We start from the raw sequence: 25,328 nt of genomic DNA on the forward strand, positions 1-25,328 counted from the left end.
TTCATGTGGAATGATAAATTCTCAGCTTAAGAACATCAAACAAGTGCAGCTGGTTGGCAATGCCATGGCCATTCTGGTCCTTGCTGCCTCTTGACAGTTTTCATAATACAAACTAATAAACATGCAGAAATACACGTGGGATGAGGAAGAGTTAAACATTGGTCTGTACCAGTCAGATGACAATGCAAACTCACACCTTCCAAATGTATTGTGTGTCAGAACGAACATAATTTCCTGCCGTTCAGAGGCAGCTTCTCTGGTTCACTGACCTTCCTTTTCTTCTCGGGTCCTATTACCTCTTCCTGGCTGAAAGCAAGGCTCAGGAGGTTTATCTGTAAGAACCATCAAAAACAGGGATCATTCTCACAGGACACACTCCTGCAACATGAGTTAAAAAGTACAGCTTCCAGAAGTGTCATGTGTGTGCCTGGATCCTCTTGGCTTTGCTCAGTGTGATCCTGTTCTCCAGAAAAGCAATTAGGCAAGGAATCAAAACCGGAATACTGGATGGAGCTGGGAATGTAAGAGTTGTGCAAGCAACAGGTTCAGCTTCAGGGACAGGGAATGGGTTTGGTGACAAGGGGACAGGACCCATCTCCCCATCACTGACAGAAAATAGCAGCAGCAAGGAGATCCTTGAAGAATGTAATAGCTGATGGGGCATTTGTTTCTCCACCAACCTCAGATGGAATGGAAATCATATGGAAAGAAAGGAGGCACTTAGGTCAAATTTGTCACAGCCTTTCAGGAGAAGACAGGCAGTCTGTCTGTTTGTACATCAGGGAATTCAGTGTGAGCTGGTCAATCTCAGGCTTCAAAACTACCTGTGAATCTGTGAAAAATAATTAAGCCAAGAAAACTTTTTTCCAAAAGCCTTAACTTTCCTCTAGAAAGACACAAACCTCTCCCAGAAATACTCTGAGCCTGTGAACCAAGAGGTTAAAAACCACAGATAAATATATGTGAGAATATAAGTGAGTCAACGGAACAGACACTTCAGACAGACCACAGGGAGATGGACAGCCAGAACGACAGCTGAAGTGTTGGCTGTGCCAGGGGACAAACTCACTTATCCTCCTTATCATGTCACATATTTGCATTTCTACAATAATAATCCGGAGCTGCTGAGAGCAATGTGTGCTGTCGCCCACCCAGAAGGGACAAAGCACAGTCTGGCAATGTGGCCTCTCTCACTGGAGCAGAGCTGAGGGGACACACCACAGCACAGAGCTTCTCTCCTCCAAAACAAAGTTCACTGGGATGACAGCAAGGTGAACGGAGAGGGAAAGGAGTGCTAAGAGAATTCCTGCTCCCAAACAGGAGTACCTCCCTCTAGTGTCACTGCAAGGCATGAGGAACCCCGGAAATGCAGCAGGGGAATCACAAGGAGTTAATGAAGAGCTGTTCCAGAACACATCCCAGGGATGAGCACAAGGTCTCCAGATTACAAGATGTGGTCATCATAGAATTCCCCGCTCACGTCACCAAGCCTTGCTTTCCATCTGACCTTGGAATGAGGCTTCGGTAATCTCTGCATAGCAATGGGCTTTCTAATGTGTGAAATAGCTCTGATTAAGGATTTACAGCAAAATACTTTGAAACAGCCTCCTTTCGCCTCTCTATCGTGTTTCAAAATGTTTTTCTTCCCTCCTCTTCATTATGAGCCATACAATATTGCTTAATGTGAAAGTACAATTTCTTTTCCCTAAAAACAGAGAAAACAAGAATGTGCCAAAGTGGGCTGGGCAGGTTTTCCCTCACCCTGCACAGTCAGGCTGACAGAGCTTTCCAAGGCTGCCCAAGGTGTGTTTGCTTGAGGACAGAGCCATGTGTTACAACTCCTCACCTGATATTCAGCTGCTCCAACTGGCATTTTTGGCAGCTATTCACTTTCCTCTCCCTAACATCATTTTAACCCGTGTGCTTCCTTTTATTTTTGAAGTGAAGGACCCAGAGGAGGAAATGCTGCATCCAGAACCTCTGCAGTGTTAACACAGCTGCAGGGTTCGTACCCCATCCTGCTGGCCACACAACAAAGCAGGGCACAATTCCCATTCTCCCAGCCCCATCACCTGGATGAGGTGATAGGGCTGGGAGACTGGGAATCCTTCTGTTTTAGCCCAAACCTAGCTAGAGCTGGTGCTTTAATTTCCTCTACTGAGGAATGGATCTTCCACAGCCCAGAAAGCTACTCAGGGAAGGTTTTACCCCTTTGCTATTCCTCCAGGATTTCCTGCATGGATGGGATACTTGTAAGGTGGAGAAACAGCTACGATGAGCAGCTGCTTGCACTCCATCTCCCCCCAGTTCTCCTGCCCTTTACCACAGGCAGCATGAGCACCTCGCAGGAACCTGAGATGAGGAGTGAAAACATCCAAAGAAGCCATGGAGGGCTCTAGAGAAGCACTACTCACCCATGCAATGAATCAGATGTCAACAGTGAGAGGTATTTCACTGCAGCCAACGTGTCCTGGCCTGTCCCTGCCCAAGCTCACGTAGGAGCTCGGAGCCAGGAACAGACCCCAAGTCCAACTTCAGCTCCCATCCTTAACCAAACACTTCAGCTTCTTCCCCAGAAAAGCTCTTCTAAAGGGGATTAAGTCAGACGCAACATGTATTTGACTTGAAGCAGAAACTAAACCTCTTCAGCGGTGTGGTGAGAAGCAGGAAATCCCTCCCATTGATTAAACATACAATCAAAGTCTCCAGCAGTTAATTAATTCTAATTTTTCCCATGTACTGGGATGCTTCACGTGAATAACTGATGTCAGAGCTTGGGCTGTGAGAATGTTGCATTTCCTCATACACAACCTCAGCCCCATGCATGAGCCAGGTGCTGTAAAAGCAGGTAGGACAAGGTGCAGCCCCTTGCACCCTCACCCTAAAAAGGGGCCATGCTGAGAGGTGGGACAAGCCCAGAGCAAGCAGCAAAGGCAGCAGCAGCTCCATGACCTCCTGACTCTGAGCTCAAGGCAGAGTTCAGGATCTGGGTCATATAATGAACACACAGTGAGTTAGAATCTCCTGTTTTACTACGTGTAAAAAAGCAATATTTTGCCACAGTTTTCCTGTAGAACTGCGGCTAACTTGTGAATCATACAAGTGTTACTAATTTCTGGCATAAAACTCACAGGACAGCTGCGAGTTGTCTGGAGAAGATATCAGGCTAAAAATAGATTAGACTTAGATTAAAGCCTTCCCAAGGCAGACTGGTGGACAAAACAGAGTGAGCAGACCACAGCCACACTGCTATTCTTAGATAGACACAATCAGGACCCAGTTTTGTGCTCTGAAATTTGCAATCCCCAGTGTCCCCACATATCCTGGCCAAAAATTCCCAGCATAAATTGAAGAAAATTTACAGCTCTCCTGACATGTGTTCTGCTTCCCAAGGCATCCTATGCACAACAGCTAAAATTGCACAAGAGCATTCGGCTGTGTCCCTTTTTGTCCCTGTCCTGCCCCATGCTGGGGTTTGGCACTTGGCAAACTTTATGTCCTCAGAAGAGTTCCCTTTGTCCAGGACATGGAGGGTTTTGTTTGGTACCTTGTAACTATCCCCACAAATTCACAAGCACATGAATGTCAAAAGAAGTGCAGTTCCATCGAGCAAGCTGGAAGAATAAGGGCTGAGATACAAGACTGAGCTGCTGAAATAAGGCAGAGTGACCCTCAGGTGTCAGGACAACCCAGTTTGTGTGGAGGACTCTGGTCATCAGGGATGTTAATCACATTGACCTGAGGCATGATTTCAGCTGCAGCTACCACTGACTGACTCAACAGCACAGCAAACTTGTCACTTCCAAAAATCAACCTGGTGACTCTTCAGATTGGTCCCCTAAGACCTAATTCCTGCCTGCTCACTGACAGCTGGCTGCTCCATGCTCCGAAGCACAGCAAAACCCCAGGGTCACAGGACACATCGTGGTGTCAGTGGAAGGATGAGAGGAGATGGACACGAACTGAAACCACAAAATCACAGATTCCCAGAACAGTTTGGGTTGGAAGACATCTTAGAGCTCATCTCATTCCACTCCCCTGTCATGAGCAGGAACACTTTCCACTAACCCAGGTTACTCCATGCCCCATCTAACCTGGCCTTGAGCACTTTCAGGGAAATATAAGAAATTCCATTTAAACATAAGGACAAACTTTTTATTTTTTTACTGTGAGGGCCACCAAGCAGTGGTGAAAGTCAGCCAGAGAGGCTGTGCAGCCTCCTTCCTTGCAGATATTCAGCACCTGAGAGGACAAGGTCCTGAGGCTCTCCCTGTCCCTGTGCTCTGAGCAGGTTGGTTTGTCCTGCTGATGCTCAGCTGGCCCTGCTGACCCCGGTGGCTGTGCAGGGGTGGCTCTGTGGTTAAACCCCAGCACTGGGCTCCCATCAGTTTCCAGTGCCATGGTCACACTGACATCAGTGGAATCCATCCTGATTTCCATCTATGCAGGAGGATCATGCTGGTTAGTGTGAAAGCCAATTTACGCAGGTGGAACAATGGAAGACCCTCAGTGTGGTGTTGCTGTGAAAAGCTGCCACATTTTTGTGCCCAGGAAACCACGCCAACACGTCTCTGACTATCACCAGTCCTCTTCCTTTTCCTCATCTCTTGATAAAACCTTTGTCATTCAGTGCTTTCTTTTGTCTCATGCCCTGTTCTGCACCTTGTGTATCTTGTAGCTTTTAAAGGATTAATGAACAGATCTTTCCAGAGTATAAAACAAAATGCTTCAAAAATTTCTGTTAGAAGACAAAATTACCAATACCTCTCCTGCTAATCTCCTCCAGGGCCCTCAATCACACTGTCCACTTCTGTGATGGACATTCTCATTGCTGGATCACAATCACTTCCCAGAATTCTGATTCCAACTCTATAACTGAGGGGAAAAAGACAATGGACACTCTTTCTGCCTACTAAGCTCCTACCTAGCAGCCCCTCATGTGATATTAGATGTGTCCAGCCTTACCTTATGTGGATTTCTCCAGAGGGTCTGGCTGCTAGAATGAGCGGCATGAACACATGGAATGGCAGCCAGCATGGAAGCGCCACATCTTACCCCAGATGTCCCTGTGGGAGCTGCCAGGGAATCTGAGGGTGCAAGGGTTAAATCTCCCTGGATCTGTGGGGTGACAGGCCTCACCTCTGCATGCAGAGATCACCAGGAAACTGTTTCCAGCACACTAGGGATAACTCATGGAAGGGATGAATGGCCCCAAGACACAGCTAAGGATCTGACGTGAAATGAGAGAAGCCAGGAATTTCCTGACCTCCCTGTCTCACTCCTCCCAGCATGGCCTGAGCTCACAGGAAGGAGAGGCAAGCTCATCTCTGAATCTTTCTCTCTGCATTGCTTAGGTCTGTGTAGCTTCAGCTGGTTTGGAGGAGAAAATGTTCTGGGAACTTCTCATCAGATACACTCTCTTGATAGACAGAGAGAGATAAACCTTGCTGCTTTTTTTCTCTTCTGTGAAAGTTCAAGATAATGACATTGCCACAGAAAAATGCTTTCCTATTGCTCTGCACAAGACAGGTTTCATCCTTCAACTGCCTTCTGTCATGGCACTTCTGAACATGGTTTGCCTGGGAAAAATCAGACAACAAAGGTCTTGATCTCCAAGCTGTTTTTCTGCAGTTGAACACACTTGTGCTGACCTTCACTTCCAGAAAGAAGCTGTGTACAGCACTGCAGCTCAGCAGGGCACAGGAGCTGTGGAATGGTTTGGGCTGGAAGGGATTTTAAAGCACATCTCACTCCACCTCCTCCCTGGGCAGGGACACCTTCCACTGTCCCAGGCTGCTCCCAGCCCCATCCAGCCTGGCCTTGGGCACTGCCAGGGATCCAGGGGCAGCCACAGCTGCTCTGGGCACCTGTGCGAGGGCCTCCCCAGCCTCACACGGATAAATTTCTCCCCAATATCCCATTTATGCCTCTGGCAGTGGGAAGCCATTGCCCCTTGTCCTGTCCCTCCAGGCCGTTATTCCAAGTGCCTCTCCAGCTCTCCTGGAGTCCCTTTGGGCATTGGAAGGGGCTCTGATGTCTCTGTCAGGGTAACTGACACTGATCCCTGGCACACTAGAGAGGTATTACTGCATCATCCATGAAAGTCTGTGTCCACACAGTCCCTTGGAGAAAGAGCACATGGCCAGGTAGCCAAGTCTTCTGCAGAAGGAGCAGCAGCTGGAGGCCAGACAGACTGTCCTCTGAGGCCTAAAGCAGCCCTGATCCACAACACTTAGGTATGAATCTCTCCCCAGACATCTCAGCTGCAGACAGCTCCCATCAGGAGAGCTGATCCACATGGCAGGAGCCTGCCTAAAGCAGCCAGTGAATCCCAGAGCAGAACCCCTGAGCCATCACTGATCCCACTGGGAGGCCCACACAATGCCAAGTGTCAACATGCTCCCTCATGTCCCACAGCAGTCTACAAGCACAGCCAGCCCAGCAGCAGGAGCGGTGTCTGGCAGCAGCTGATGAAGCCAGAAACTTGGGAGGCAGAGCTGCCTGGTGTTGTGCTGATCCAGCCACACCATTCCCAGCTCAGGGAGAGTCAGGGCTCCCTGCATGGCTGCCTCACTGTGCACTGAGACTGTGCTCCAAGGACCACCCCAGAACTTCAGCCCACAGCTTCCTGATGGGAGATAAATGCCTGCAGAGGCGTTCACATGGTCAGATTTTACTCATCTTCTAGTTCTGTTTCATTCCAAACTCATTCCACGGCAACATGTTTGCTTACACGAAGACAAAGCTGACCAAAATCAATTTTCAGGACAAGGACATTCAAGGATGTTTTTTACAAGAGGATAGAATAGTTTGCTGAAGAACTCAGAAGTTATCCCAAGTTCAGTGCAGGACCTCATTCTCATCAGCAGATTTCTAGCAGTTAAACTAATGGGCAGCAATCCTCTATTTTCCCCAACTCTTCACAGCTACTAAACTGCCAGTGGAAAGAAGGAAGATGCACAAAGATAGCACAGGAGGACAAACCCTTGGCTGATGCAATCAGAAGGCTCCTGAAGCCAGGAGAGGTGAGCTAATTTACATGCTGGTGCCTAACTCTAGATGATTAAGTGCAGAGATGCTCTGCTGGGAAAGGGCAATCTCTCATTTGATCCCAGGATCATCAATCATGAGATGGCAGATAAGAGGCCAGTGGAGTACATGAAAATCTTCCCCCAACTTGCAAAGCCCTCTGTCAGAGACTCTCTGTGACCACTCCTAAAGGCCAGGTCTAGTTCTCACTGGGCAGGAAGAGCTGCTTCTCCTTTGGCAGATCCACACTCTCTCCTCTCCCATGTCGATTAGACAAAAATAAGCCTTTAATACTTTCATTCCTGGTTTTCCTGAACAGCTCTAGGTCAGCAAGATAATGACCAATAAACTCAATTGCAGTTTTTATTTTTGGTAACCAAGCAATCAGAAGGATTCACTCACGCTGAAGAGCAGAAAATGTGCTCACCCACATTTCCAAAAGCAACTTGTGATTGTGGGTAACGGTTTTGAATTCAGAACATCTTGAATATCAAATCCCTGTGCAGACAGCAATTTTCTGTGATACTCCAAATTGTTCTGGTTAGTTCGGAAGATTTTCACATTCTCACCCCAACCCAAGAACTGGAAAATACTATTAATAGTGTCTGGATGGCAACAAGGTGTTCACATTCACACCCCAACAGGTCTGCTCCTCCCCATCTCACCTACACCTGCCCCTGTCAGACAACACCTAACTCAGACTTCCCATCCACCCCAGCTTCTCCTCATTTTTTAGGACAAACTTCACCCACCAGCTTGGCCTCCTGATTCACATCGAATACACAATGGTCATTTGTTTTAACCACTTCCTTCAGAAAAGAAGGGAAAGTCCCTCTCATATGGAAAAGAGTGTCAAATTTTTATTAGTGTAAGCTTTACAGTGATGATTCTAACTACTGGCTTGACTTTGTTTTTCCTTAAACTGGCTGAAATATTAGCCAGTTTCTAAGCTATGAGGTTTTAAAAATAGCATCAAAGAACACATTAAGAAAAGAATCTCTCAGGGCTTGGGATTTTTTTTTAAAGTCTTTGGAAGCACATGATGGATAAAGTGATTCTTCCATTTTTCAGCAACTAATGCTGTTTCCACCACCTTCAGACACTCTCACTCCTGCTACCGAATTCTAATGAAATGCACATGCTGAGAGAGGTGTCTGGTGCTGTGCTGGCCATCGTGACAGCCCCAAAAGAAGGTCAGAGCATGAATCAGTGGGGCAACCATGAGTCGCAAACAAAAAAGGCTCCTGTTTTCACAGACAACAGAATAAACAATGATCAGAAGGAAAGCGGAGGATGTGAGACAAAAAAAAATGTGGTTAAAGTTTGAAAAATACCAGCCTAGGCACACAAGTTCATTTCTAAGATCCAGAGTCAAGGCAAATACCTCGCAGATGCCTTTAGAATGACAGGGTGAGTTGCAGTCTGCAGTGCTGTCTGGGTTAGACACCCCGGCATTCTTTTCAACAGGGGCAGGGAAAATTTTAGTAGCAATTTCCTACTCTCGTTAACTTATCGTGTAAAGATGCAGTTTCTGGCCATTCAAGCTCACATGATTCTCAGCTAATTTGAATGGGAGGAGGATCAAGTGGCAAGCCTGGTGGTATTCAGAGATTTGCCATGTCATTGAACAAACCTCTGCACATGCCAGTGAGTTTGGGCTCTGATGGTGACTCAGGGTTTGGCTGGGCAGCCTTCAGGGTGGGATTAATTTTTTACTTATCTAGAACAACCTACCTGGCCTACCCTAATTCTTTAGATTGCCCCAACAACCATCAAAAAAGAGATCAGTACCTCCAGGGGATAATTCTTCCTACCCTCGAGGGGTGACCAAAAAGGGATAGGATTCATTAGGTACCTGTGACTCACATGTAAAGAAAGTCTGGAAGCAAGAGGGGAGAGGTGAAGACCATATTAGGCAAAAAAATACACCCTTCAAACCTAAAATAGAGTAGTGATTTCAGACTCTTAATCCAAAACCATCCACAGGTAAAGAAGCCTGTCTGGGACAGAGATAGGCTCTGTGTGTGTTACTCAGAGGTACCAACTCCAGAGAACAGAATCAAACTCTGGTACTGGGCAGAGGAAATAAACTGATCGTGGAAAGCTTCTTCCTAAATGCTTCCAGTTTATGTTTACATCCCTCTGCTACTCTGTAGCCTCTATGTATTGTGATCCTGCACAGTAAATCCACTAATGTTAGTGATTTTGCGTCATCTTTGATGATGCAATGATCCATGGCAGCGAATTCCCCTGTGCCTGGAGTATCTCACAACCACTAAAGCTTCCTCACCTCCTGACACGCTCTTGAGCAAGGCATCCTGTCTGTCTCCTTTATTCCTCTCTTCTGCTTGCTACCTGCAACCCAAACAGCAAAGCAAAATTAGCTGCAAAGTGCTTATTTAAAAAAAATAGTCTGGAAGCCTGACTAAACCACTGAGGCAAAAATCCCATGAAATTGTGTAAGCTTTGCTCTCAGACACTGCCAGCAGTGGCAGATTATTCCTAGAAAGAGAGATTTCAGCATGAAGTGTCATCTGAACATCAGCTTGCAGCAGCTCTATCAATTATAATCTCCCGTTTAACCTGGATCTAAGGAAACAAAGCTTATGTCTAGACATGCCCTGAGTGTGAGGTGTGGGGGAAAGGAGGGAACATCTCCCCTGGTTAGTATTTATTAACCATTCAGACAGTTTCAATAAAATTTGAGGGGGTGTCCAAAGTGCCTCAGTGTCATGAGATGAGACAACTGTTTAGAGAGGGAAGATCCTGTAAAAATCCCCAGAGCAACAAAAATGGCAGGATGAGTTAATTCCTTATTAGTCATCGGGGAATCTGCAGGAGAAAGACCTGCAAAGGTGATTTCACAGGCAGGGAACCTGTTTTATCCTACTGCCTGGCAATCCCAGGAATGCTATTTACCATTTTGTCACTAGATGGTATTGTTCCACAAGCTATATCCCAGAGCCTCGAAGGTCAAACAGCATAGTATAGCAGAGGCTGGGTTGATTAAAGGCACAGAAAAGGCTTTTTTTCTCATGTATTTTAATGTATGTTTTCCCACATGGAAGTTATTAGCAAAAGTCAAACTGTAACAGCTAAAGGAAAAGAGCTTTGTTGAACATGGAGATAATGTAACACAGTTTTGATGATCTGGGCATTTCTCAAAAAAACTGCTGAGATAAAGAGGTACAAAGATACTGATACAAAATCAAATGTTTCTGTTAACAAACCAAGCATAATCAACCAGCCCTTTGTTACAGTTCAGTCTGACCTGACACAAAATTCAAACAGCCTGACAATCTCTGCTCATCCAAAACCTAAATAGTAGAGAATCACAGAATCATGGAATGGGTTGGGTGGGAAGGGACATTAAAATCAATCCAGTTCCCACCTCCTGCCATGGGCAGGGACACCTCCCATTGTCCCAGGCTGCTCCAAGCCCTGTCCAACCTGACCTTGGACACTTCCAGGGATCCAGGAGCAGCCACAGCTTCTCTGGGCACCCTGTGCCAGGGCCTCCCCACCCTCAGAGGGAACAATTTTTTTCTCTAATATCTCAAATAACCTACTGTAATTAACAGCATGGAAAGATCTTACCCAGGACATCGTGTGGAATACATTATGCTGGGTTTCAATGAGGAGCAGAAGCTCCTTCAATTTTGAAACTGGGCATTTACCTTTATCTTCAAGGCAAAAAGAAGATGCTTCTGTTTTCCTACCTGGATGGGTGTCACTTTTGTCCCCTTCATGCTCATTTGAATCTGCTCTGACAGAGCAAGGGTGATTCTGTAAAACAAATGATGCTTTGTCTTAATAATATAACCTAAAAAATACATCCAGGTGGTAAATCCATAAGGAAAATGTTTCTTTTAAGGAAGTTTTTGCTAGATGAATTCTGTTCTTCCAGTGAGAATCAAATAGAGCTATTTCTATACCTTTGTGCACTCCTCCTCCTCCTCATCTTCCTCGCAGTCCAGCCCTTGGTAGGAGATCTCAGTAGGGCCATTCTTCTGGATCAGGCTGCTGTCAGCCCTCTTCACCCTCCTCTTCTCAGTTGTCACTCTGACTTTCATGAGGTGGAAATCAGTGGAGACTGAGCCCACTTTCAGGTTGATGGGATCCCCAGCAAACAAGAGGTCACCAGTGCTGCCATCTTCCTTGAAGCCAGGGGGCTGGTAATCCTTGGGAGTGACTGCACAGGGAGAGGGAACCCCGTGAGGGAAACCAAGTTCCATCTCTCCTTAGTCTGATTTAGAAAGAGCAGATATGAACCAGCTTCAAGTAACATCAACTACAAAAAATATTCCAGTTTATTTTTGTTTTTGTTTTAGGAGGAAGGGCCAGAATGCAAAGAGTAAAATGAGCTGAGTAAATGTTATCATGGAGCTCAAAGAAAAAAATTACTTTAAGATGCTGAAATACCATTGAAGTGCTGGAACAAAACCTGACATTGCTTGTTCCTTAAGGAAACAAACTAAAAAAAAAAAAAAAAAACACCAAAAAAACCCAAAAAAACTCCAACAAACCAGGGAAAAAGGATTTTCCCCTTTCACACCACATAGCTGTACTTCTTATACGGATTTCAAACCTTTTCTAAAAACATCTTCCATCTCTGTGCATCAGAAAGATTTACTGTGTTACACCATTTCTCAGTGCTATCAGCCAACAGCTTTTCCCATCTCACCTTTTCTATGCTTTATTTTATTCACAGGGCTCACACTTATTAGAGAGACTGATGGAACTCTTCCCCAAGGCACACACTGCTCTTCACCTACCATGGTTGTAGTAGAGCAGTTTCATGCTCAGGGTGATGTCATTGGGCAGTGGCCCCAGGTCCTGCATGAGCAGGTACAGGGTCCTGAGCAGGAGTCTGCTGGCCTGTTTGACATCCTTGCTGCACAGCCCAGCCACAAACTCCCTGTGGTTGCTACAATCGGAAGAAGAATAATGGATTTGTTATCCTCATACATGAATATTCATGATCCAATTACACACACAGAGCACCCACTAACTTGCCTGAAACCACCAGTGACAAAGCTACAATGTCTTTATGTCATTTCCAGAAGAACAGGGAAGTGAAACAGGCTCCAGGGATGGGGTGGCATCCGCAGAACACCCGCTCCAAACTCAGAGGCCTGGCATTTACATTTGAACAGACTTGGGAGCTGGGGCAACCATTACACAAATGTCATGACTCACTTGTTTGAACATGATTAAATTGGATCAAAGGACCATAAAACAAGTGCCTTTCACCTAAGCAATTTCAGGAATGAGAGGAATGAGTTGAGGATCCCATCTAAAGCCGATTCATCACGGGGCTATTTTCAAGTCCATTCTGCAGTTTTTGAAGAGAACTGAATTGCATGTTCTCACTCAATTCCATGTAAGAAAAAGCAGCTCAGAGGCACATTTTTCAGCAGTGACAAAGGGGCATTCCTCTCACCTCCTTCACCCATTCAAATGTCAGCTGGCTGCTTCAAGACAGCAGTACAGACAGAGACCCATGGGTGGCATGAGTGGGATGAATGGCACTCCAGAGGAGTTTGTTTCTCTTTGATTAAAACTGAGGTAGATGAGATGAGCAACTCAGAGCAGCCAGCCAACTTCAGACAGAGCAGATGAATCACTGTGTGACTAAGGGACCTGAACTTCCTTAACTTTCAATGAGAAGGGGTCATAAAGATGTGTAGCTCCTTCATCACATCTTTGGAAGACCCCTGACATTATGCATAGGCTGGAGGGTGCCCAACACAATCACTCCAAATTGCATCAAAAGCAGTAAAAAGTAACCGAAGAATATCCCAGGATAAAGCTGACTGACTGAATGACTCTCAGAAAGGAATAAATTAAGACCAATTCCCCCTTCCAGGTGAACTTCTTCAGGTCATGTAAATGGTGTGGCTGTGGAACAGCTTGACTTCCCAAGGTAAGGAATCACAGCATCATTTAGGTTGGAAAAGACCTCTAAGATCATGAAGTACAAATTCTGTGGTATTAGATGTGCACTATGATCCTTGATTAAATCCTGCATGTTCAGAAACATACAGTGAGAGGAAAATACTGGCAGTATCTAAAGTGGAATATCCATCACCATTACAAACAGTGGGATTAGCAGATCAGAAATGGCAAAAGGAAATGAGATATCCATGGGAATTAACAGGTCAAACACTGCTTCAATATGGAAATAACACTGAGAATTTGATGCAGGAGGGAGTCAAAAAGCAGAAGATAAGGAACAGAACTTTGGAAGGAGAGGGATCTGTGGCAAGGAATTCCCCCAAAATCCATCTAAAATAAGAAAAGGACGATTTAGGAAAAAGTTTCCCCTTACCCCTTGGATGTGTTGCTGCAGCCCCACAAAACCTCTCACCCAGAGTTTGCACAGGACAGCTGCTGCAGGTGTAAAAGGCAGGGTTATCAGCTGAAGGAGCTGATAGCAAAGATGACACAATTCCCTGATCTGTGCCAGAACTGGATTATTAAAGACTGCAGGGACACGCATGAGCCTGCCACAGCACTGCCAATCCCCAAGGAAGCAGGGCCCAGGAATCCAGTGCCACAGGCTCTGGAGCCTCAGAGCACATGCAAGCATGACAGCAAGTTAGCTTGGCCTCTCCCTGGGTGACACAAAGGACACCCAAGCTTCATGTGTGGACTGTCCTTATTTCTAGGAATTAATGAGTAAGGCTGATTAAAACCCCAAAGTACTCAAGGACTATCTATTATCTTTCAAATCCCAGATCGCCTCTTCCCCTCAGTGTGAGGACAATGGACAGCAGCTTCAAAGCAGAAATGGATGGCATAGATAATTTAGATTTGCCCAAAAGAAAATAATTTTTCCTTATGGTACAAATTATTTGGATGTGCTTAGAGAAAGAGCAGCTAGGGGCATACTCCAGGAGCGCTGGGGAGGAGCTTCCTGAGGAGCACACAAGACAGCAGAGCTCTCTTGCTGTCCAGGCAGGTTCCAAGATCCATCTTTCACCCGTGCCAACTGCAGAACAAAGTAACAACAGCAGGTTAATTATTTTTCTTTGCTTTGGTTATAGGAAATGGCCTTTGATAGTATTTATGTGAAGCTCCACAGGATTATGGCCTACTAAACACAGCTTTAAATAGCTAACAGAGAGTGCCAAAAAGAGGCAAAAAGCTGCTACTTCCTGCCACATGTTTTGCCCATCAGCTCAGGCACCCTAGGTGAAAGTTCTCTCAGGTCACACACACAGGGCTGCTCAAGCAGAACATATATGCAAATGCTCAAGGGAAAAAAAAATCCTGGGCCCAGGATCATGGTGAAAGGGCTCAAACCTGAGCAAGCTTCATCTGAAAGCACGAGGCTGCCTGGTGGAAATGCAAGAGACAGCAGCAAGCTCAACAACTGGGCTGGTTTCTGCATGGCCTCACTGACGAGGCATCATCTCTGTCAACTGTCCTTGGCTCAGGTGTACCCTGAGGGCCTTGTGGTGGTATGTAAGAGCATTTCAGCTCATCCTCCCAGCAGTTCATACCCTGTAAGGTGAATATCCTCAACTCTGATGGTTTTTACAGCTCCTTAATGACTTGGACCTGCTTAAACTACAGAATCACAGGGTGGTGTGGGTTGAAATGACCTTAAAGCTCATATTGCCCTCCCGCCCAGCCATCTGCACAGACACCTTCCATTAAACCAGGTTCCTCCATCCAGCCTTGCTTTGGACACTTTCAGGGATGGGGAGTCCACAACCTCTCTGGTAAATCATGAAGTGCAGGTTCTTAATGCTTTAAGAACATAGTTTTTAGTGTAACCCTGAGAAATCAACCTAAATGCTTACCTGCTGATGTCCATCTGGGGCACCTTATTTTTGTACTTGAATTTGAATTGATACATTTCAGTGACTGCCTAGAGATGTAAAAAGAGAGAGAAGCAGAAATAGATCACTTTGAGAAACCAGATGTGTCCTGAGCTTGGAGAGTCCTTTCATACTCTCTGCCAGAGAACAGAATTAATCTAGTGATATGCTGACAATTTTAACTCTATTATTGCTTGCAAAAGCTTTGGCAAATTCTCTTAGCAGCTACATCTTACCTAGCACTGAAAGAATCACAACAAAATTACAAACTTCCTGCCTCCTCCTTCCACTTCCTCTGTGGGTCTGGCTCTCCAACTTCAGTCTCTAGTAAGGCTCCAGGGCTGCCCAATCCTCCCAGTGTCCCTTGCTAAAGGAACTGGGAAGCTGCACAGGTGACCAGTGTCACAAGGAAGCCTGGTCCTATGCTCTGTATGGGGACAAGGGCCTGGAGGACTCTTCCCACAGGGAAATCCAAACAATATTGCATGGAAAAAAGTTGCTGAACTTCACTGGTCGCGGACTCTTTTTAAGGTAGACAAAAATAGTGGATGATTTTCCATTTAAAAGAATTAGAGAATAAAACAATTAGGAAGAATAGACATCTTCCCCCCAAGAGAAAGGGTCTATTGTACACCAATTCCATGCCTATAATTCACTTTTTCCGGAGACAAAGAGGCCGATTAGTAGGAGCTCAGTTGAGCTCTAAACTTTGAGCTTTCCTTGCAAATCCCAGCCTTGGCATGGCTCAGCTCCTGACTCTGAGGTGGCACGCAGCAGAACTGGAACCAGGTTCAGATGCAAAGGGTCTGAAGCTGTTCTCTGATCCCCAGTGTGGATGCAGACCCTCAGTTCTGGATCACACCCCCCAGATGAAACCAAACAGAAACACAATAGGGAACACCAAGAGGCTGAGAACAGGCACTACCCAACACACCCATCCAGGTCTGAAAGGATTCCTGACTTCTGTCCTATACCTCTCTGCATGACAAACCAGCTCTTTTCATCAGGACTGTTAAAAAGGTGGTTTGCTAACGAGTAATGTTGAATTTCCCATTTTTTGTCTTTGGGAAAAGAAAATAAAATTGTGAACATGCCCATTAGTTGTCTGCTAACATCCCTGCCTGAGGCCCTGGTGGGCCCTCAGCCGGGTGTTTGATCACAACGCAGCTCACTGAGCTGGCACTCTGGAGTAAAGGCACAGGAACAGAAATGGGGTCACCAAGGAGCTATGTCAGGGTAGGACTTAAGCCTCCACTCCACTCTGAATACAAATGTACTCACCCATGCCTTCAGCTGCCTCAAAGATTAATTAAGACTCTTTCTTACCTCGGGATTGGTGTAAATCTGTTACAAGAAAGCACAGTGAGGACATTCTCCCTGGGGCAACTTGAACCAGTGACTAACAAGGATATTTTCAGTTTACACAGAGACTATGCTATCTTTAGTGTGGAATCAGAAAAAGGAATGGCTGGGAAAGAGCCTTCCTTTATCTGCAGTCAATACTTACCACTCCAAAGACAGGTAGAAAACACTCATGTGTGCAATATTGGAGAAATGAGGTTAATTCCCATTCCAGCCCTCACAGGCACCTACTGATGCCTGAGATTTAACTGCTCAGATGATGCACAGAGTAGATGGTGAGCAAAGCTCCTGGTGCTTTGCAGGGGGCTGGGGCCAACAGCTGCCTATGGAACCACCAGTGTGTGGTTTTTCCAGGATCAGATTAATAAGGAGTACCCTTCTGCAGGGGGAAATGGAGAGGACATGGCAGCTTCCATGACAGGAATCACATGCAAATGCCTCTCAGAGTTTATGGACACAAATAATGCCTCAGTCAGAAGTCTGACATGCTGAGAAAAACATTCCCATGCAGCCTTGAACTCTACATTTACTGTATCTAAGAAAGGTCACAGCTCTATTAAAAATCACACACATTTTGGCTTCTCCTTAAAAAAGGCACAAATGGGTTGACCACAACCTTGACTCTGTATCTCTTTCAAGCAAGGGAGGGGAGAGAAAACAATTTTGTATTCATTTACTTACTGCAAGGACAGCCACGTGTAGCTAAGGAGGGAAAATCAAAACAAAATACAAAATCAACATCCAAACCAAAATACAAAATCACCATCTAACCTTAGTGGGTAAGGAAAAGCAAGTCCTATCAAACCCCGATTGCCTACACAGGGAGAAGGAATAGATACACTCAACAAACCAGGAGTTAAAACCCTTTTTGTAGATTCTTCCTAGCACAGCATCAGCAACACCTAGTGGCCGGTTTGCCCGCCTTGACACAGTTTCCCAAAAAACAACTCCATGCCCAGTAATCTCCCTTGGGATTCCTTTCAAACAAATCCCCAAATACTGGTTTAAAACTCTTCAGAAGAGCACCCATCCCTGCTGAAGGTTAATATTTGCTTTCTGCTAGGAATTTTTCCAAAGGTATTTAATTTATGCTCTATCAGGGAATTGCACATGGGACTGCCCTTAAAAACAATCTTATAACATGCATTAAATCCCTCAGTTTTTCCTTAATCCTTGTAAAACTATTAATTTATGTCTCTAATAAATAACAAAGCGCTAAATATCTCCTAGGGCTGTCAGCAAGCACTAAACTGTGTTCACAACAGCGTTAATTGTGCACACTGATAGTTGTACTGATGTCTGAGGAACACTCAGATCATCAGTGCCAGAACCACCAGTGCTCCACCTGGTCTGGAGGAGCTGGGCTGGTGAACAGTGCTGACACAGAGGACAGCAACTGGTGCCTTTTCCTGTGCAGGGCAGTTTTTGTGTGAGAATCAGCAAGGAATATGAGCACTTGCTAGCTGGTTTTGTCCTGGAAGTAGTTACATACCTTATTTGGTGAATTAAGGGGGAAAAAAGGGATAAATTCTAAGCCTGAGAGAAAAGCCAGGAGGGTTAGAGAACATGAGATGAAGTGGAAAGATTAGGGAAAAGGAGATGAAGGACAACAGAAGCAGAGAATCTCTTTCAAGAAAACAAAAACAGGCAGGAGATCCAGATCTCAGCTCTACCTGGCAGGATCTCAATCAGATGTAAGAGAACACAGATGTAGAGCACAGAATTAAGGAAAATCCATTGCAGGCTGCAAATTGGCTCCCACACCATGGACAGGAGAGCCCAGAGAAAGTAGACAGGATTTGAGCTCAAGGCATAAAATCCCAAATCTCATATTGAGGGCAGGGTCCTTCCCCTGTTCCACAGCTGTAAATGTTATTGCAAGCATCAAAGATCACAACAGAAATAGAGCAGGAATGGAAGGATAGTTTTGTCCTTACTTTATGAAAAAACAGGACACTCTAATAAAAAGTGAAAAAAACACTTACATACTGCTTCTCCAAAGCATCAAAACAACCTTGAATCCTGCCACGGAAAAAACCACATGTTAATACTAACCAGCAATATTTATCTCCTGATCTGTAAACATACTCATTAGATGTGGGTTAAAGGGCATTTCTTCTGGAATTAAGTCAACACAACCAACAACATTTGGGACTTGTGAAGTCCTTTTCAGGTCAGTCCCGAAGGCAGCATTCTCCTTTCTGCATCTGTGCACTGTTTATACTTCTGGGGCATTATCCTGTCAGTCCAGAGCCTGCCTGAATCCTGCCAAAGACAAGGATCAGAGACCAAAGGCTGGCTCTGAGTGTGTCCCTGCTCAGTGCTCTGTTCCAGCTCCCCAGCCAGAGCTTTGATGGCTCTTTTCCCATCAGCCTTGTACAGAGCTCAGCTCAATCTGAACATGTCTGGTCTTGTAAATCTATGTTATCTGATGCAGAGTTTACAGCAATGCATTTTCTCAAAGTAGTAAATGTTATTTGAAGCATCAGTGGCCAGATATTTACTCTTAGAGTCAAAGGATGTGCAGTAAGGTATCTTCCCAGCACACCAGGGACAGTTTTTCTGCTTGTTGGGAAGATGCCAACTGTAAAATACATCCTGTAGAAAACTGTGGAATTCTTAGAGAGGGAGATAAAATACTGTACATACTGAAAAACAAGTGCAAGAATACCTATCAAAATGAAACTAGAAAAAACTAAACACAACAGAAAGGATCTCATGACAGTCTTTACCCTCTCTCTGCACCTCTGCTGCCACATGTGCTCTGGGGCCTGACCATGACCTCACTGCAGCCAACACTTCCACAGACCTTCAACTCACATGATCTCAGTCACTAATTCTGTCCTGCTTACACAGAGGCAAGCACCTCCAGCTGCAGTGGGAGCTCCCCTGGCACCAGGGCACAATGTTTTCCAGTTCAGGAAGAAGAAGAAGAATGCAGGGGCAGATGCCTCCTACTCAGCACAATCTTGTCTTGGTTTCGCTGTTACTCACTTACCACTTGACTATCTGCAATGATCCCAGACAGCTTTTATCTTCTCGGAGAATTTTTAGACAGAGGTCTGCAAAACCAGATTTAGCACATAGTTACAATCCTTATCACAGCTCTTGGGCAAACACTGAAACTAAGCCAGTCCATCCTCCCTTTTTTGGATAAAAGCTTTATCTGAAGGTCCTTCCTGAGCGGAAATGTTGGGTTTCCACCAAGTCCCAGGTGGGCTGACACAAGCTTATTGCTGGGTTCGTAAATGTCAGAGCTTTCCTCAGAAGCCCTGGGCTCTCCCAGAAGAAGGGATGGAGTTACAGCTTTATTACAAAACACCAGCAGCTTTATCCTCTCCTCCTTTCCATCCTCGAGCATTCCCTAACACCTTCCCTTCTGCATTCAGGCTTCACCAACATCCATGTGAAGCGATGCCCCAATGACTGTGCTCACAATAAACTTTCTGTGAAGCTTTTCCACACAGCTCCTTCTACCTGTGCTCCCAGCATTCAGAATGGCAAAAGGCACACCTGTCCTACAGGAGAAAAGGGGCATTAATAACACCTTAGGGTTCAACCAAGGGGCCCTTGAAGACGTGAGCAGGTCAGATGTTACCACCCCTCATCAAAGAGGCACTAGACAGACCTGACATCTGACCAGTGGCTTTTCAGGGTTAGGGGATCAAGAATCAATTTGGGATTTCTGTGCCCTCAACCAAATCTACAAAGTACATGTGCACATTTTTCAGGGCAACTAATGCCATAAGGGACAACACAGAAATGGACTGGAATTCATGGAGACATTTCACACTTTGAAGATGTTCATGAATCAAAGCATCACTAATTCTTGGGATCATGTGACAAGAGTTTGGTTCTGGAAGTTCTTTTTTTTTTTCTTAGAAAGTTCTGATTCCCAAAGCACATATGAGATAGTTTCCATGGAAATAAACCCCAAATCCCAATAATGAAATGGTTTTACACTGAAGGAGGGATGATTTAGATTAGACATAAGTAAGGTTTTTATAATGAGGGTGGCAAAGCACTGGCACAGGTTGCCCACAGAGAAGGTGGATGCTCCATTCCTGGAAATATTCAAGGTCAGGTTGAACGGGGGTTTGGAGCAATCTGGTCTACTGGAAGGTGTCTCTACCCATGGCAGAGGGTTGGACTTGATGGTCTTTAAAAGGTCCCATCCAACCCAAACCATCCTACCATTCTATAAAAACCGACAAACCTAATTTCAGCCTCCCAATGAAAAGTAAAAATGTGAACCTCATGGGTTCAAAGATCCAAAAGAAAATAGGACATTCCAATAGGAGTAAATTTTTAAAACTTTCTGAGTTTTAAGTCACTTTCCTGGCTCTGAGACCTGATTAATGGGGCTGGCAATGCCAAGGAATTACTCTAAAGCAAGAGGAACACCAACAGAAAAGCCAGAAGCTCAAGGTTGTCTTCCATGCTCTCTGTCAGAAGTTCTGTCTGCACCCAGAGTTGAGAAGATTTGAGAACCTGTAGCCAACTCCCACCCAAAGTGAAGACACACACATGTGCAGCCAGAAGATAACAGATAAAGCAGATTATAGGTAAAAGGCAGATTACAGGTAAAATGCAGTGAGTAGAAAGAAGCCCTCAGCACAAACTGCAGGGGTTACCATCCAGATAGCGTGTGCCATAGGAGCTCTCTGGGAACAGCCCCCTCATGTAGGTTATGCAGGACACGGAGATGGCCAGGAGCCTTTTCACCAGCACCAGGGACTGCTGCTCTGTGGCGATGCTCTCAGGGAACAGCACTGCTTCCTGGAAAAGCACGGCAAGGACAGAAATAGCATCTTCTTAAGTGTAACACAGATTAGATTTAGAAACAAGTCCCAGCAGGTGGGAAGAGGGTAACTTAAAAATGTAAAATGAAATTTTAAGGTTTCTCTGGAGTTTAAGCTAGGCAGGGAAGACTCATGTGTGAGGTGGGTGGATTAAATTATTTAAGGGCAGAGATCAATAGATCTGACATCATTACTCAGATGCAGAGTGTACTGGTTGGATGTGCCCTCCCCTTTATCACTTTCCCACCCCCTCCACTACACCAATGCTGGCACTTAACAGACAGCCACCCCTCAAAAAAGGTGAGCAATTTAATTATGGAGTCACACACGTGCCAGGGCTGGTGTGGCAGCCACTGCTGTACCAAAGGTTGCTCTTTTGAGCTCTGACAGCAGCCTGAGCTGCCAACAGAGTGATTTTAACTCCAAGCTGTAAAACAGCACCTGGAGCTACAGTAAATACACACTGCGTGATGCCAACACGAACAATGCAGTGGACACTGCACTAAATTTAGTTCTTCTATTACTTTATTGCTGTTCTTCCTGCTAATAAAACTCTGTGCACACCTAATGAGCCTACATTTATTGAGTAAAATCATGTCAGAGGCCCACACTGCCTCTCACAGAATTGGAATTAATCCAACTAAGAACAGTGCAGACAGGAGAAAGATTTCCCTCCTCCATAGGCAGAGGCGTGCTAGGTCCCATACCGAGAGCTAAGATTGTCTGCACCACTATATTTTAATTTTTTACCTTACAGGCCTTTTTCTTTTGCTTGAGTAGCTGCTGAGCAGCCATCCTGCATTTCAAAGACCTGCCTTTCACTTGTAATTAAACCCTGAAAAATAAAGAAGATATGAAACACATAGAAAGCACAGTTACTGCTATTTCTCATCTACATTAAAGTAAGAATGAAATTCCTCAGAGTTTGAAAGCTAATTGCCAGGAAGGACAGGTAAAGCAAAGCAAACCAAGGGTACTCCATGGCACTGAGCCTACAGAGCATGAAAACTCCTGCTCACTGGTAAACAATCAATAGTATTTGAAATTCAGGGCCACAACTACACCTGGCATCAGTCGGTGCCACTTCAGAATGCATTTCTCATATTCCAAACCACAACTGTTAATTCCTACAACCATTAGAAAGTGTGAAGGGGGAATGTGAAAGAACTGGAGGTCTGCCAATAGCAGTTAATATCTTAGCAAAGGTAAGCAGGAAATGCGCTAACAACAGTCTTGGCCAGAATAAGGGAATGATTCTTCTGGGACACCTTGAAAGGTTAAAAAAAAAAAAAAAAAAAAAAAGGAGAGTCACAATTGTTTCAATTAGACAAGCCTGTATTGAAGAGGAAAATACTCATTTTACCAGAATGGAGAGCTGATTGATACAGGTAATAACACTGGATATTCCATGTTTCTCACTTGAGTGAGGTGCTTGATTTAGCAGCATCTGACAATCCTGATTAAAAACTTCCATTAGCTGGAATTAACAAGGCCTGCGTTAACTGGTTTGAAAAATGACTTTCTGGGAGATCTCCACATCTCATTGTAAATGGGGGATGTTAATGAAAGGAAACACCATGAACAGGTCCCAGAGGGACGCTGCTGAGTCCACAGCCACTCGACTTCCCTGGTAACAATTAAAGTAATAGCACAAACACGGCGGGGTGATTTAACTCCTGACCTAAAGCAGCCTTTTATTAACTCAGCTGATCAAACCTTGTTCTGCATTTGCACTTTTTGTGCTTTTTTTTTTTTCCTGTGGAAGCCTTGTTTCCATTTGTTGGCAGTCATTAAGACATGTTGATTGGAACATGGTGACAGCTTTTATGCTAAATTTAGCGCTTCATTTAGTAATGAGGACAGATTACAGCTATAAAAGTATATTTAAACAAATACACACCTGCAAAAATTTTAACGTGTTAAATACTTTAGCAAAGTAGCTTTTTTTTTTTTTTTTTTTTTTTTTTTTTACCCAGGCACTGTGAGCAGGACTGGAACGCAATCAAAGCAGACAAAGGTGTTGTAATTACAACGTGAGGTTATTAACTAAATAAAGCTGATTTAGGTGAGGCAAATATGTAAGAAAACATGTTTTATAAACCATACTACATTTATATTGATTAACTGAGGAGGAAACATCACCCAGACCAAGCAGACCCATTACAGCCCAGCTGTTCAGGTACAAGATTTTGGCATCAGTCTCACCTGGGCTGGAAGGACAGAAGTTGCCCTGGAACTCCAACACTCCCCCAGTTTGCAGCCACTTTATCACCGAATATCAGCAAATTAATATTGAACGGGAAAAAACAAATGGCATCCTCAGGATCCCGCTGCTCCCTGACACCCTCAGCCCTGCACCCCTCACTCTGCCCCTTGTGCTGTATGTTGGAAAGGTGAGGCACCACAGCCCTTAAAAAAGCAGCCATGGCGCCGAAGATGGGTTTTACTCATTTTCTGGGGAGGCTCCTGGGGGGTTTTATGAGTGGAAGCCCGGGCCCGGCCGGGGTGCACACGGGGCCAGTCCTGCCCCTCACACAGCGGCACCATGAGGAGCCCCTGAGGCCCAGGGGGGCGGCGGGGACGAGGCGCGGGAGCCCCGAGGCGCTGAGGGACCCTGCGGGACCCCAGGAGCCTGAGGGACCCAGAGGGACCCCGAGGGACCCCGAAAGACCCCTGGGGGACCCTGAGGGACTCCTGAGGGCCCCAGAAGCAGCCCCAGAAGGACCCTGAGAGACCCCTGAGGGACCCCAGAAGGACCCTGAGGAACCCCAGAAGGACCAATGAGGGACCCCTGGACCTCAGAAGGGACCCTGAGGGACCCCAAGGGACCCCAGAAGGAACACTGTGGGACCCCTGAGGGACCCTGAGGTACCCCTGAGGGACCCTGAGAGACCACTGAGGGACCCCTGAGGGACCCCAGAAGGAGCCCTGAGGGACCCCTGGACCTCAGAAGGGACCGTGAGGGACCCCTGGGGGACCCAGAAGGAGCCTCAGAATGACCCTGAGGTACCCCTGAGGGACCCCAGAAGGACCCTGAGGGACCCCGAGGGACCCCAGAAGGAACACTGTGGGACCCCTGAAGGACCCCAGAAGGACCCTGAGAGACCACTGAGGGACCCCAGAAGGAACACTGAGGGATCCTGAGGCACCCCAGGAGCCCTGAGGGACCCCTGGACCTCAGAAGGGACCCTGAGGAACCCCAGAAGGAACAGTGTGGGACCCCTGAGGGACCCTGAGGGACCCCTTAGGGACCCCAGAAAGACCCTGAGGGACCCCGAGGGACCCCAGAAGGAACACTGTGGGACCCCTGAAGGACCCTGAGGGACCCTTAAGGACCCCTGAGGGCCCCAGAAGGACCCTGAGAGACCACTGAGGGACCCCAGAAGGAACACTGAGGGATCCTGAGGCACCCCAGGAGGACCCCTCGGGGACCCCAGAAGGACCCTGAGGGACCCCTGAGGGACCCCTGAGGCGCAGGGCAATCCCGAGAGGCGGGAGCGGCTCCCTGAGGTACGCGGGGTCCCCGAAGCGCTGGGAAGCGCTGTGAGGCACGGGCGGATCTCCTGAGGCACTGAGGGGACCCTCAGGTGCTCCGGGCCTCCCTGAGGCGCCGAGGGGCCCCGTAAGGAGCTCCCTGAGGAGCCCCTGAAGGACAGTGGGGGGCCCTCCTGGGGCACGGGACACCCTAGGGTGCTGAGGGCTCCCCTGAATCGCGGGTTACACCTGCCCCGGTCCGGCCGGGCGGGTGCCCTACCTGCGCCGCCCAGCCTCGGCCGCGGTGCCGCCGGGCCCCGGGCATGGGCGGTGCTGCGGCGGGGGAGGCGGGGACGGCCCAGCCCTTGAGGCGGAGACTTGGCCCTGCCCGGCCCCTGCCCCTGTTCGCGGCTTGTCCCCTGTCCTTGTTTGCCTGGCTATCCCTGCCCTTCGCCCCTCTATCTGTCCCTATCTCCGGCTGTGTCTCGGTCCTTGCTTCTCTATCTGTTCCAGTCCCTATCCCTGCTGCCGTGTCCCAGGAATTCGGGCAGGACAAGGTCCTGCAAAAGCACAGCCATGGCAGGGATAGTATGTGGTATTATACTTGTTTAAAATCGCTTTATAGTAAAATAATGGGTTTTTTTAGCAGCATAGAACCCCAAAGGAGGTGCAGTTTTAAGTTACTCAAATCCACATTCTTAGAATACTCTGGTACTTTTCTAGGGAAAGGGAGACTTGGTATCATCCCAACTCGCAAGGAGCAGAGAATTTTGGAGCCAGTGTCATAACCTATGCAAGGAGGATGGGTTCTCTATTCACTAGTATCTTATTT

At 46.4% G+C, this 25,328-nt stretch overlaps 1 protein-coding gene across 9 annotated transcripts; it reads right to left on the bottom strand.

Moving 5' to 3' along the window:
* HORMAD2 (HORMA domain containing 2) lies at window positions 1–24,845 on the bottom strand. Of its 9 annotated transcripts, XM_041719393.2 has the most exons (14): window positions 24,777–24,845; window positions 23,228–23,285; window positions 21,773–21,857; window positions 20,855–20,999; window positions 19,219–19,282; window positions 18,206–18,242; window positions 16,902–16,922; window positions 16,185–16,202; window positions 14,841–14,908; window positions 11,805–11,956; window positions 10,965–11,221; window positions 10,707–10,815; window positions 9,320–9,384; window positions 1–332 (listed from the first exon to the last, which is right to left on the bottom strand). In XM_041719393.2, the coding sequence occupies exons 3-14, from the start codon at window positions 21,815–21,817 to the stop codon at window positions 216–218; spliced, it is 1,098 nt and encodes a 365-aa protein (XP_041575327.2). In that variant the 5' UTR covers window positions 21,818–21,857; window positions 23,228–23,285; window positions 24,777–24,845; the 3' UTR covers window positions 1–215. The 9 variants fall into 9 exon arrangements, with proteins under 9 accessions (XP_041575327.2, XP_072792257.1, XP_041575329.2 ...); XM_072936156.1 differs by lacking the exon at window positions 23,228–23,285 and having other exon boundaries at window positions 10,749–10,815; window positions 24,777–24,839; XM_041719395.2 differs by lacking the exon at window positions 23,228–23,285 and having other exon boundaries at window positions 24,777–24,839.
* Window positions 24,846–25,328: the final 483 nt, after the last annotated feature.

The sequence above is a fragment of the Taeniopygia guttata genome, chromosome 15 (assembly GCF_048771995.1).
Source record: "Taeniopygia guttata chromosome 15, bTaeGut7.mat, whole genome shotgun sequence".
NCBI classification, from domain to species: Eukaryota; Metazoa; Chordata; class Aves; order Passeriformes; family Estrildidae; genus Taeniopygia; species Taeniopygia guttata.

What these genes read in the sequence shown, in the direction of transcription:
- HORMAD2 (XM_041719393.2), bottom strand. Translation starts at nt 21,817, where the DNA reads ATGGCTGCTCAGCAGCTACTCAAGCAAAAGAAAAAGGCCTGTAAG. An exon ending in TGGCACACGCTATCTGGATG is followed by an intron (nt 19,283 to 20,854) that starts GTAACCCCTGCA and finishes CTGGTTTTGCAG; the next exon opens with ACCTCTGTCTAAAAATTCTC. An exon ending in TTTTTGCCTTGAAGATAAAG is followed by an intron (nt 9,385 to 10,706) that starts GTAAATGCCCAG and finishes TTTGGGTTGCAG; the next exon opens with GTAGCAAGCAGAAGAGAGGA.